Consider the following 13,283-nt stretch of genomic DNA (forward strand, 5'->3'; position numbering starts at 1 on the left):
CAGCAACAGGAGGACCAGGCATCATTCCTGTTTGTGGATGTTCATCTTTCTGGTGTGCAAGAGCAATGGCTTTGAGGAGGAACAAGAATGCCCCTATTCAAACAGTGGCTGTGCAAGGAGATGTGAAGTTTCTTCTGCCTTTTCTAGGATATTTTAGAAATATCTAAGAGAATATTGCAGCATGGAGCAGCTCCCTGATTTTGTCTCCAGAGAAATCCCCAAAGGACACATTCACTCTGCTGCTGATGGCAACCCCATAAACTCATGGACTAGTTTTCCCTGCAACATGCCACCCTGCCTGGGCTTTACTAGGCCAGGACTAGACCCATAGCTAAGGAAACACATGCAGCCATTTGACATAGAGTTTTTCCTTCAGAAAACCTAATTAACACATTCACATGCAGTTTCTTCTGTCACATCAGAAGCTGCCAACCATGAGGACTTTGCTGTCAAAAGGTTACAGTGTGCACTGGGCCCAGAAGTGTATTTCCTAAAGGAAAAGCAAACTGAAGTGTGAAGTTTAAAAACTTCAAATTACTATGAAAGGAAACTGTGGAATAATTTCTGGAAAGGCAGAATTGTCAATGATCATGCAATCCACAAAGAGCTGGAGCTGAATCCAGAATTGCTTGTTCCAGCTATGCAGGAATTCCTTATCCTGGCAAGCACTGGTCTATGGTAACAAATGACCCCTCAGCCCTGGACTGAATGGCACTCAGGCTAAAGTGTTAATAGATTTGAGGAACCTTTGTCACTTGTTATTGTCCTCACAGTCCACTCATCCTTCTGCAAACAAGTTGCAAACAACACAGTTAGACTGCTGTCCTTGGTAAATATACCTACAAATGACTTTTCCAAAGCAGTTCATCTTTTCCCAGTGAAATACACAACCTCTTCTTACCCATGAAATTGTGATTGAAGACACCTGGGAGCCAGATTTGTGTGAGATTGCAAAGGAGCAAAGCTTTGGCATTTGGGCACACTTCTCTTGGTTTCTTTGCTCAGGCCTTTGGTGAGCACAGAATACATCCAGGTAGAAAACTTTTGACTGTACAGGATCTTTTGGGTCCATTGTCCACCAAACATGTCAATGGTATTTCCGTTGTAATACCAAGCAACAAACAGCAAACATGGCAAATGAGGAAGAGGAGCAGCACAATGAGGAAAGGATGTGGTGAGACACTGGCACATTGAGTGAGCTGCACTCCCATAACCTCTAGGCTAGCAGGTCCTGGTATCACATTCTCCTTTTGGTTTATTTACATTTTATTTAGTTAGGTTTTTTTAAATCATCAAAATAAAATATATCCAATTAAAAAGATGGCATCAAAATGTAAAGATACAATCAAAACATATTTATTCAAAACTATGAGAACATATGTACATCTGTAACTATTCTAAAAATATTCTATAAAATTCTATAGAATTCTAAAAATGCTATAAATCCTATTCTTGAAACATCCTTCAGATGGTCAGTAGCTTCTTTCTGAGCTTGGATGAAAGAGAGCTCTTCTGCATTGGAGCCAAGGACCTTGAGGGTAAGGGAACATAGGAAGTGTCCAGAGAAATATTCTGGGTAAGAGGGTAGCCAGTCAGACCTGCAATGTGGAGACACAAAATATAACAGAGGCCACAATGCAAACACAAAGCATCAAAAGCTCCATATTTCATGGGACAGATTCCTTGGAAACCTCTAAACAGCTGCACAGGGAAGCATGCTCCTGCTGGCAGCCCCTTGGAGCAGCCCACGGGGAAAACCCTGACCCACTTCCACAGAGCTGCCACAGGAGCAGCCTGGCCTCTGGGCTGCCCTGGGACAGCAGGAGCCCAGAGCCCTGTGCTCTCCAGGAATGGCTCAGCTGCACATGCAGCCTCCTGCTCCTCTCCCTGCCCCACAGCTGAGCAGCCCTACAGCTCCAGGGGCACTGGGAGAGCACAGCTCATTGCAGGGGCACATGGGGGCACAGCTGTCCCTGGCAATGTGCACAGGCTCTCTGGGCTGCCACAGGACCCTTCCTCCTGCCAGAGAGCGACCCAGCTCCCTGCTTGGCTCTGTGTGAGGCTCACCTTTTCCTCCCTGGCAGTGACCCTGGGGCCAGCGCTGCTCAGTGGCCTCTGCTCGGGGGGCTCCTGGGCCAAGGTCCCCTGAGCCAGCCGGGAGCTGAGACCTCCATTGCCAAGGCCGGGGTTCAGCACATGAGTCTCCAGGCCCAACGGGCCAGGAGTTTCCCTGGGAACAGAGGTATCCCAGGTCCTGTCTTTTCCTTCTTCCTCTGGGTTTTTGTTTAGACTCAGAAGAAGCTGTAGACCAGATACAAGAGAAGAAGAGAGTTAATTGAACTTATACCGTTACAATCAGCCCTTCTAATGGGTGAGGAATGCAAAGTGTATTTTAGTTACTGAAAAGATTGGTTGGTTTTTTATTTTTCATGGAAATAGCATCAGTTTAATTTCTCTGAACAATATGGAGCTGGGAAGCCAAGAGAGAAGCGTTTTACACTTCATGTGTTGCCCCTTGCCTCCCCACTACTACAGGATTCCTTTCCTTCCAAACAGCTGGAACTTCACAGTGATCTCTAGAATCTGACACTGTCAAGGAAGTAATTGTTTTCAAAAGTAGTTTTCAAGGCCTTTGTTTCTATATATCACTCAATTCTAGGTCAGGTTTTGCAGTTTTGGATTTTTTTATATTACTGTTTACAATAAAGGAAGTGCTGGGACACAAACAATGGCACCATATATTAGATGCAAAAGGAGCTTTGCTTTCTCCATTAGATGTGCCCAGTATTCTGTGAGCCTGTATTTGTAGGGAACAAAGTGGTCATGCAAAAGTTCCACTTTTGCCCTACTAACTTGTTCCAGAGGTTTATTCTCTGTGTTCTTTTCAGCAGACACCCAAACCCAACATAAACTTGACCCGCCACAAAACATTTCTGATCTTGGCTAATACAGACAATTCCAAATTTCCTTAATGGAAATAGCAGAGGGCAGGTCATTCTGAAATACTCTCCAACAGAGCTGTTAACACTCAGAGAACTAATTCTTTACATAGCTTTACAGAGGATAAAATCATATGTCAGCCAAGCAGCACAAGAGTAATGCCTGTCTTAAGCCTGGATTCCTTCACTCTGTGGAATGCTTGGGTCAGTAATAAAAGTGAGACAGGTAAGGATTAATGACACAAGTCATTTCTAGTCCAGAATTATCCCAGAAAAAATGTAACCTTACTTAGTGAGCAATACTTCTCCCTAGGTGCATTAAGCATTCCAGCTGCATATCAGCAAGCAGCCAATATTTGCCCATGCATATTCTCATGGGTGCAGAATTTAACACTCATGGATCACAGCATTCAAAGACCTGCAGGATCCAGACCCATGCAATCGAGTTCCCAAATGACACCACAACCATTACAGAGGGAATCTATAGCCAAGTCCAGCAGAGGACCAATGCTGAGGTGCTTTGAAGCCCTGCCTCCTCTTCCCCACCACCACCTCTGCTCTTGGGGCAGGGGTGTGGGGTTTGACAATGTGCTGGGTCATCATAGATGGGCAAACTGGTGAATACACAGAGGTTTGCCCAAATACATGGGAGAGCTGACTGTGCAAAACAACCACATGAGATGGGAAGAGAGAGGTGAACAGCACGCTGGAGCAGCAGACACCTTGGCTTACCTCTTCTCCCGGACTCCTGGAAGTCCAGCAGGGCAGCACTGCCAACAGGGGGACTTCCTGCCTTGTGTTTTGGGGGGGATCAAAGGCACTGCCAGTGACCCCTTCTTCTCTTCATATGCCCTTCACTGGAATGCACCAAGGAAGCCTGGAAAGAATAGAACAGAGTGCTCAGATCAAGCATCCAGCCCTGCCCCATTCCTGCCTCAAGACATTTAGATATGCCCTCAGCTGGGACCTGGCAGGAAAAGACAAGTCAAACTTATGGAGCAGCTTGGCCCAGGTTGGGGAATGGAAAGGGAACTGCTGAGGGAGAGACCATGTCACATATTTCTCAGCTCACTCATCATGCTCACAAATATGGAAGTGTGGCTACATTCCCAGCTGGCATTGACATCAAGATATTCTGGGGTGCCACTGCCTCCCCTGGCCTTTTGGATGGCATGAAAGTGGGTTTACATCATTATTCTCTCCCGGCCCCTACGGTACCTAACAGCCAGTGCTGATCTCCAGCCAAGTCCCCACAAAGCCATTCTGCAGGATGTCAAAACCTGCTTTTCTCAAGCCCCTCATTTCTTCTGCCGCTGCCCTTCCCTCCTACACTTCCCCAGCAGCCTTTGAGCCCAGATGCTGCTGAGCTCTCAGGATGCTCGCTGCTCTCCATCCCCCACACATCCATCATCCCAGGCTCACTGGCATTTAGGAAGTGCAGCAGAGCTCCCTGCCCTGCTGCTCTCTGCAAGGTCTCTGCCTGCCCAAGCTCCTCCAGGTCCCTCATGCCATGGCCCAGAAGGGGGGTGGAGGCAGCAGAGGCAGATGCACATCTTTCCTTAGTATCCCATCATTTCTGGCCCAGCTAAAGAGCCAAATCAGGACCTGTTCAAACTTCAGTGAAAGGGTCAGTTCCTGTCAGGGATACATTGGCCCCTTTCTCTGCATGGCTGAAATCAAGTACCTAAGCCTTTGATTGGACATTCTTTCTACCAAAGCTGTTGTTCATCTGCCTCCTCCTGCACCCCACAGCAAACCCAAAACAAGTGCAGGTCCTGGCCCTGCTGCAATGGCAATCGTGGGTCTGGGCTCTGGGCTGCTCTCCCCACGCCCATCTCCCACCCCTTCCCTCTGGACAAAGCCATGCCAGAGCACAAAGCTGCCCAGAAGCTGATGGACTCTCGGAATAGCAGCAGACACAACTGTGCAGAGGGCATGGCTGTACAACTCAGCTGGGACAGCCTGACTTTGCAGGACTGCTTGTTCCAGAAAAGACCTTTTTCCATCCACAGCAGACACAACTGACAGAAAACACCACCAAGACATAGAGATGGTTCATAGATACATGTAGGTTTCTAAATGGAGAATTTCTTGTCCAGTTTGGAAAACTTCAGCTGCTCTGACTGCTTGTTGGTGTTTTCTCAGCCATAGCACAGAGGAGAAACCATGACACAGCCCAGAAACCATTCAAAGACCTCTCCTGTTATTGATCCATGCTGGGGATATGAAATCTGCGCTACAAACCCATTGCAAAGGCAGCCTGAGGCAGTATCCAGCTGAGCTCTTCCTTGGCTCACCTGCTTCCCTGGGCTCACACCACAGGAAAAGGTCTCAGAGATTCGTACAGAACATAAACTGAGAATCTAGCACACAGGATTTTGCTTTCTTTCCTGACCTTACATCCTTTTCCTGATGAGATCAATTCTTCCTCATTCCCACAGCTGTCATCAGAGGCAGTGTGATTTTCCCCACGTTTCTCCTTCTTGCAGATCTTGCTGGGCTCAGAAGAAAGAGAGCTCTTCTGGATAGGAGGCAAGAGCTTGGCACATAATGGGACATAGGGAGTGTCCAGGAAAAAGGTTTTGGGATCACCACACTCAGTCAGGTCTGCAGAGTGAAGACACAAAATATAACAGAGACCACAATGCAAAGCTAAAGCATCTAAAGCTCCATATTTCATGGGACATGTTTTTCTGGGATCTTCTAAATAGCTGCACAGGGAAACATGCTCCTGTTTATTGCAGGGGACACATGCAGGGCACAGCTGTTCCCTGGCAATATGCACAGGCTCTCTGGGCTGGCACAAGAGCTTTCCTCCCACCTTTCTCCCAGAGAGTGGCCCTGCTCCCCCCTCACCTCTGTGTGAGGCTGAGCCATGCCCAACCTTCACCTCGTCCTCACTGCCAAAGGCTGGGTTGTCTGCCTTGCATATAGGGGGGATTACAGGCAGTAGCAATGACCTCTTCTTCATATTCCCAACTCTGGAAGATACAGGCACCAAGGAAACCTGGAAACAGCCAAACACAGAGTTCAGATAAAGAATCCAGTTTGACCCCATTGATGCCTCAAGAAGTTTAGCCATGCTCTTAGCTGGGACTTGGGCAGGGATAGAGGAGTCAAACCGATGAAGCAGCTTGGGCTAGGATATGGAATAGAAAGAGAAATGGTAAGGGGCTGACTGAGATACACTTGACCAGAGTGGACAACTTTAGCTGCTCTGACTGCTTGTTGGTGTTTTCTCAGCCATAGCACAGAGGAGGAACCATGACACAGCCCAGAAACCATTCAAAGACCTCTCCTGTTATTGATCCATGCTGGGGATATGAAATCTGCGCTACAAACCCATTGCAAAGGCAGCCTGAGGCAGTGTCCAGCTGAGCTCTTCCTTGGCTCACCTGCTTCCCTGGGCTCACACCACAGGAAAAGGTCTCAGAGATTCGTACAGAACATAAACTGAGAATCTAGCACACGATTTTGCTTTCTTTCCTGACCTTACATCCTTTTCCTGATGAGATCAATTCTTCCTCATTCCCACAGCTGTCATCAGAGGCAGTGTGATTTTCCCCACGTTTCTCCTTCTTCTTGCAGATCTTGCTGGGCTCAGAAGAAAGAGAGCTCTTCTGGATAGGAGGCAAGAGCTTGGCATGTAATGGGACATGGGGAGTGTCCAGGAAAAAGGTTTTGGGATCACCACTCTCAGTCAGGTCTGCAGAGTGAAGACACAAAATATAACAGAGACCACAATGCAAAGCTAAAGCTCCATATTTCATGGGATATATTTTCTGGGATCTTCTAAATAGCTGCACAGGGAAACATACTCCTGCTTATTGCAGGGGACACATGCAGGGCACTGCTGTTCCCTGGCAATGTGCACAGGCTCTCTGGGCTGGCACAAGAGCTTTCCTCCCACCTTTCTCCCAGAGAGTGGCCCTGCTCCCCCCTCACCTCTGTGTGAGGCTGAGCCATGCCCAACCTTCACCTCGTCCTCACTGCCAAAGGCTGGGTTGTCTGCCTTGCATATAGGAGGGGTTACAGGCAGTAGCAATGACCTCTTCTTCATATTCCCAACTCTGGAAGACACAGGCATCAAGGAAACCTGGAAACAGCCAAACACAGAGTTCAGATAAAGAATCCAGTTTGACCCCATTGATGCCTCAAGAAGTTTAGCCATGCTCTGAACTGGGAACTAGCAGAAACAACTGTGCAGAGGGCATGGCTGTACAACTCAGCTGGGACAGCCTGACTTTGCAGGACTGCTTGTTCCAGAAAAGACCTTTTTCCATCCACAGCAGACACAACTGACAGAAAACACCACCAAGACATAGAGATGGTTCATAGATACATGTAGGTTTCTAAATGGAGAAGAATTGCTTGTCCAGTTTGGAAAATTTCAGCTGCTCTGACTGCTTGCTGGTGTTTTCTCAGCCATAGCACAGAGGAGGAACCATGACACAGCCCAGAAACCATTCAAAGACCTCTCCTGTTATTGATCCATGCTGGGGATATGAAATCTGCACTACACACACATTGCAAAGGCAGCCTGAAGCACAGTATCCAGCTGAGCTCTTCCTTGGTTCACCTGCTTCCCTGGGCTCACACCACAGGAAAAGGTCTCCAAGCTGTGCCAGCAAGCACTTAAACTGAAAATCTATCATAGAGGACTTAGCTTGATCTCCTTACACTATGTCCTTTTCCCTCTGAACTTAGCTCCGGGGTTTTTCTATTGTCCTCATCATAGCTGGTGATATTTTTGCCATTCTCCTGCTCTCTGCTCAATATCTTGCTTGGCTTGATAGAAGGAGAGCTCTTCTGGATCGGAGGCAATGGCTTGGAGGGAAGGTGCATAGAGGGATTTGCCAGGGAAAACCTCTTGGCAATACTGTAGCCAGTCAGGCCTGCAATGTGGAGACACAAAATATAACAGAGGATAAAATCCAAACACAAAGCATCTGAAGTTCCATAATTCATGGGACAGATTCCTTGGAAACCTCTAAACAGCTGCACATGGAAACATGCTCCTGCTGGCAGCCCCTTGGAGCAGCCCACGGGGAAAACCCTGACCCACTTCCACAGAGCTGCCACAGGAGCAGCCTGGCCTCTGGGCTGCCCTGGGACAGCAGGAGCCCAGAGCCCTGTGCTCTCCAGGAATGGCTCAGCTGCACATGCAGCCTCCTGCTCCTCTCCCTGCCCCACAGCTGAGCAGCCCTACAGCTCCAGGGGCACTGGGAGAGCACAGCTCATTGCAGGGGCACATGGGGGCACAGCTGTCCCTGGCAATGTGCACAGGCTCTCTGGGCTGCCACAGGACCCTTCCTCCTGCCAGAGAGCGGCCCAGCTCCCTGCTTGGCTCTGTGTGAGGCTGAGCCATGCTCTCAAGGGAGGTGAGTTGGGTGAACTCCCACATTTATCAACAACACATCTAATGGGGGAGGTACTCAAGGATTTTTTTAATTCCTGAGCAAATTTATTTGGTTTTATTTTTCAAGGAACTAGCCTGTGTTTAATTCCTCTGAGCAGTATTGAGTTAGCAAGTCTGAAGGGAAAGGTGGAAGGCTCCAATGGTAAGAGGGGAAAAAAAGATTCCTTCTTCAGGCTGGCCTTCTGTGAATCCACAGGAAAAACCCACACAGCTGTGACTGCTATTTCTGCAAACCACAAAGACCTCCCTGCAAGCAGACAGGCCTTATAGTGTTTCTATAGCACTGTAATACCAATGTTGGACCCCATCAGCAAGGAGAGGAAGAAGGGGAATTTTATCTGTCATGAGAGCCGATACTGATGGCAAAGAAAGCAACAGGACTTGTAGCTCATGACCATGTCCAATTTGTGATCAGCTGTGGCCAAAGTCCCTGTCCTGGCTGACAGTGTGAGTGATTTGGCCACTGTCAAAAAGGAGAAAGCAGAGTAAACTAATAATAGAATGTTGTGATGCCATGGGTGTCCTTGCCGGATCATCTGTAGCTGTCAGCCACCTACTCTGACACAGAGCCAGCACTGACCACCATGGACCAGTTTTCCCTGAAATCTGGGGGGATTTTTTTCCATTTGGCTTCAGCCTTTCAGCTCCTTTCTATCCTCACCTTTTCCTTCAGTCGTCTTTCCTTTTCCGGTAAAATCCATCTTTTAACACGTGCTTCTGCCTCGCAGAAGTATCTGGGTTTGAATTTGGGATCGCTCTCAGAGGTGACAGCGATGGGAGTTCGGTACCCAGCCTTAGAACAAGGTTGGGTGACTCCAATCACCAGCGCTCGGCACAGAGAGGCAGAGCCAGACGCGTCTCCTGCCGCTGTGGCCGTGTCAAGCACAACCTTCACAACCCCAGCGTGGGGCTGCCCCTTTGTGATGTAATGGCCCATGGTTCTCTTGTTTCCATGGCTTCAAAACCCCACCCCAACTCCATCCCATTCCATTCCCTTTCCTAGTGCAGCTAGCCCTAAGCCCAGCCAGGCCAGGCCTGAGGGTTTCACACTATGTAGGAAGTAGACCCTTTCCAAAGCTAATTTTCAAGGCCTTTATTTCTGTAATTCGCCCTCAGTTCTGGGTTGCAGCTTGTTGGTATGGGATTTTGTTTATTTCTCTTCACATCAAACAAAGTGGTGGGACACAATCAATGGCACCAGGTGGTGGAAGTAAAAGAAGCTTTGCAATCCCCTGTGCCCAGAATTCAGTTGGCCAAGAGCTGTAGGGAACAAATTGACCATCCAAATGTTCTTCTTTTGCTCTACTTCATTGTTCCAGGTTTTATTCCCTGCTTTCTTTATTGCAGAGACCCCCAAGCCCAACATAAACATCATCTGCCTCAAAACATTTCTGATCTTTGCAGTTCTTCAATATTTTCCTAATGGAAGTGGCACAGGGCAGGTCATTCTAAAATACTCTCCAAGACAGAGGATGAAACTAATCTTGCTTGATTTGGTAGAACTAACCCTAAGCAAAGGGACCAGTAGTCTGATCCCCTTTTCTGCATCTGCAAAATTATTTCTTCAGGTCTCCTCTCTCCTATCTATTCAAAGAGGCTTTGCACTCTGCATTAGATGCCCCCAGAGGTCAGTGGGCTAATACGATCAGTGCATCTGTAGGGTGTAAATTTGCCATGCAGAGTTCTTCGTTGTGGCAGGGCTTTATTCCTGCTTGCCTTCCTGCAGACACACCCAAACACAACATTACAGCACCTGCCTCAAAACAATTCCCATTTTGACTGTCCCTGAAAAATCAAAACTATACTCAGAGCGTTTCCCTGTCCCAGGGCCAGGCCCCAAGGCTGGGCTCTCACCTGCACAGAATGAGGAAGAGCTGCTGCACTTGCCAGCGGCTCTGAGATCTGGCATTCAGCGCTTTGAATGCAGCTTTTGTACACTCTGCCCCCTGAGCCAGGCAGAATTCCTGGACATCGGCACGGCTGCTGCAGGCCAGCATCCTCCAGGCACAGCTGCAGGAACGGGATTGCAACAAGTCCTGGCTGAAGGAGCCTCCAGGCTGCTGCAGCCCTTCACCTGCAGTGGAATCATCTCGCACTGCCGTGGGGGAGCAATGGGAGTGACGGGCTCTTTGCAGATGAGGATCTCCTCCATGTGCTGCTTCTCACTGAGCCTGATACAGCTGCTGGTGCCTTCCCCCACAGCTGTATCAGGAACCTGCCTGGAAAAATAACGCTGCCAGTGCCAGTGCCATCCATGGATCCCTGCCATGGCCCTGCCCTCAGGGCATCCTGCTTACCTGCTCCAGTCAGGTGATGTCAGACAACATCAAAATACATTCAAATGGTGCATTTTCCACATTCTGACAAAATCATGGCCATACCATCCATATGTTGGAGGCAGACTGCTGTTGGCAGAATGGGGGAAGCCCCAGCAGCTGCTCTCCCCATGGCTGGATGGCCATGGCAGCAGAGACAAGGCTCCTACTGTGCCCACTGCTGTGGGATCCAGTGCTATGGAGCTGTTCCCACTGAACTCAGGCTGCTGCTACAGCAGCAACATCACTTCACACATTTGATAACAAACAGCTGGAATGCCACACAGGACTTGCCCCAAGAGCTACAAAAAAATTTAAAAAAAGGGGAGGGTGAAGAGGAGTTAGAATAGTTTTCTCCTTCTTAATACAAGCGTACCTGAATTTGAACAGGGACACTGGGATAATCATACTGGGGACTGGTTTGTAAGACTTGTCTCTAGCAATTCCCACCAGTCTGAGAGCATTTTTCAGTACAAAGGTGTAGATAAGATTTTACAACACATCCATGAGCAAGTCTGAGCCAGAAGTGAAAGCACAAGACAAAATACTTCCAAATACTTCCAAATCTACCACTCATGTGGAAAGGAAGCAGAAGCCTGCTTTTATCCCATGGTCCAACCTTTCTGTACAAAAGCACCTCAGTTCAAATACACATCTCAAAATTAAGGAATAAAATGGTTTCAAGAGCATTTAAAGCCTGATTCCTATTACTTTCAAGGAGACGTCGATGCTCAGGTCCTTGAAGAGACAAATGAAGGTCTATTTGGGACTGCATCCTTCAAAAGTAGGAATGGAGGTTTAGAACTGTTTCCATTGGAAAAGACCTTCAAGATCATAGAGTCCTTTCAATAACCTGAGACCACTGACACTGCCAAGGCCACCACTAAAGCATATCCCAGGACAGGATGCTATTGGCATTCTTGGCCACCTGGGCATACACTGGCTCACCTTCAGCCACTGCCAACCAGCACCCCCAGGTCCTTTTCTTCTGGATGGCTTTCCATCCCCCAGCCCTTGTGTCCCTGGAGCTGGTGCTCCTCTGGATGCTGTCATGCCCTGGCTTCCGCAGTGTCATGTGGCTCCTGGACTGGTTTGAGCTGCCCAATGCCTTCACTCTGGTCATGGAGCTTCTGGAGCGCTGTCAGGACCTCTGGTACTTCCTGGCCGAGTGGGGGTTCCTGACGGAGCCCGTGGCTGTTCTGCCAGGTGCTGGAGGCCGTGTGGCACCGCACCAGCCACGGCATCCTGCACCGCGACATCAAGGTCAAGAACGTTCTTGTCGACCTGGCCATCGGCAAGGCAAAGCTCATCGACTTCAGGTGTGGCACGATCCTCCAGGACACGTTCTACACCCAGTCTGATGAGCCCAAAGCCAGGGTCCAGCTGGGCAGTGGAGGCTCCCCCTTTTGCTGGCACAGGGGGAAGAGGAAGGGAGGGAGGGGGAATCCTCCTTCAGCAGGCTGCAGCCAAGTTGCTTTTCGGCGGGGCAGGGGCTGCCTGTTGTGGGACAGGAGCTGGGAGGGAGGGAGGGAGGGAGGGAGCAGCATCGGCCCAAAGAGCTGCACCCCTGTCCCATAGGAATGCCAGAGTGCAGCCCACTGGAGTGGGTCCTCTTCAGCTGCTACCATCACCAGCCAGCCATCATCTGGTCCCTGAGCATCCTGCCCTATGAACTGGTCTGTGGGCACCTTCCTTTCCACACCAATGAGGACATCGTCCAGGGCCAGCTCTTCTTCCCACCCCGGGTGTCTCAAGGTGGGGACACTCATTCAAGGCAGGGGAGGAAGAACAGGGTTGAGAGACAGCAGCTGGCACATAAACATCCTGCTCTTGCAGCTAGTGAAGAGGTTGATCTCCTGGACTTAGCTGGAGGAGGTGGCACATATGCCTCTGTGCTGCTCTCCTCCGGAAGGGAGGATCAATGGGAAGCTTTTGGGTGCAGCTCTGAGCACTCCTAGTGTGGCCTGGGAACCATTGAATCTGGGAGATCATGGACAGGAGCCTTGTCCGCTGACAAGTGGTTTCTGGTTTGTCTCTGCAGAGTGCCAGCACCTCACCAGGTAGTGTTTATCCATAGAGCCCACAGACAGGCCATCCTTGGAGGACCTTTTTGAGCATTCTTGGCTGCAGGACTCCCACGTGGCCCAGGAGACAGCTGAGATCCATCCCTCTGCACAGCTGGATCCAGGAGCCCAGCAAGTACCAGCTGCACACATCTTGTAGCGCTGGAAGAAAACCCCAGAGAGTTTCCCTGCACCTGGATGAGGTGAGAATGGAGGTGAGAGTGCAGCCGAGATCCTTCTGCTGGTCCTCAGCGAGTTGTGGAGGGAGCGGCTCAGTGCTCCCTGTCCTATTGGAGAATGGGTGGCAGTGCGGTGAAGTTGCCACAGACTGGAAAAGAGGCAACATCCCCCTGGAGCTCCATGGCATCATGATGTCCCTGCAAGCTGAGGCACAGCTGGTGTGTTCTTCTGGAGCACAATGTGGAGCTGGGAACACCATCCTCAAGCTGGTTGCTGGCAGGGCAAAGCCAATTGGCTTTGGATGCAGCCCCTTCCAGGAGGACACACTCTGTGCCCTGATGAAATCAAGATGAGTCCCCAGCTGGTG

General features: G+C 49.5%; 1 protein-coding gene and 1 long non-coding RNA gene across 3 annotated transcripts in view; one reads left to right on the forward strand and one right to left on the reverse strand.

Annotated features, from left to right (window-relative positions):
* The window catches only part of LOC115494484 (uncharacterized), a 40,594-nt gene that overhangs the window by 26,267 nt on the left and 1,044 nt on the right, over nucleotides 1-13,283 (forward strand). For both annotated transcript variants that reach the window (XR_004367415.3, XR_012055269.1), the window contains one exon: nucleotides 12,715-12,939. This is a non-coding gene — a long non-coding RNA (uncharacterized lncRNA). The remainder of the gene's footprint in view (nucleotides 1-12,714; nucleotides 12,940-13,283) is intronic.
* On the reverse strand, nucleotides 1,341-11,223 carry LOC115494483 (uncharacterized). The gene is made up of 8 exons (XM_041715381.2): nucleotides 7,620-11,223; nucleotides 6,885-7,035; nucleotides 6,431-6,645; nucleotides 5,796-5,946; nucleotides 5,335-5,546; nucleotides 3,672-3,816; nucleotides 2,068-2,301; nucleotides 1,341-1,598 (listed from the first exon to the last, which is right to left on the reverse strand). Exons 1-6 carry the CDS (start codon nucleotides 7,905-7,907, stop codon nucleotides 3,751-3,753), a joined length of 1,083 nt encoding a protein of 360 aa, XP_041571315.2. The 5' UTR covers nucleotides 7,908-11,223; the 3' UTR covers nucleotides 1,341-1,598; nucleotides 2,068-2,301; nucleotides 3,672-3,750.

Source organism: Taeniopygia guttata, chromosome 3, assembly GCF_048771995.1.
Source record: "Taeniopygia guttata chromosome 3, bTaeGut7.mat, whole genome shotgun sequence".
NCBI classification, from domain to species: Eukaryota; Metazoa; Chordata; class Aves; order Passeriformes; family Estrildidae; genus Taeniopygia; species Taeniopygia guttata.

What these genes read in the sequence shown, in the direction of transcription:
- LOC115494483 (XM_041715381.2), bottom strand. Translation starts at nt 7,907, where the DNA reads ATGAATTATGGAACTTCAGATGCTTTGTGTTTGGATTTTATCCTCTGT. An exon ending in CAGAGGGAAAAGGACATAGT is followed by an intron (nt 7,036 to 7,619) that starts GTAAGGAGATCA and finishes GGCTGTTTCCAG; the next exon opens with GTTTCCTTGATGCCTGTGTC. An exon ending in CATCAGGAAAAGGATGTAAG is followed by an intron (nt 3,817 to 5,334) that starts GTCAGGAAAGAA and finishes TATTCTTTCCAG; the next exon opens with GCTTCCTTGGTGCATTCCAG.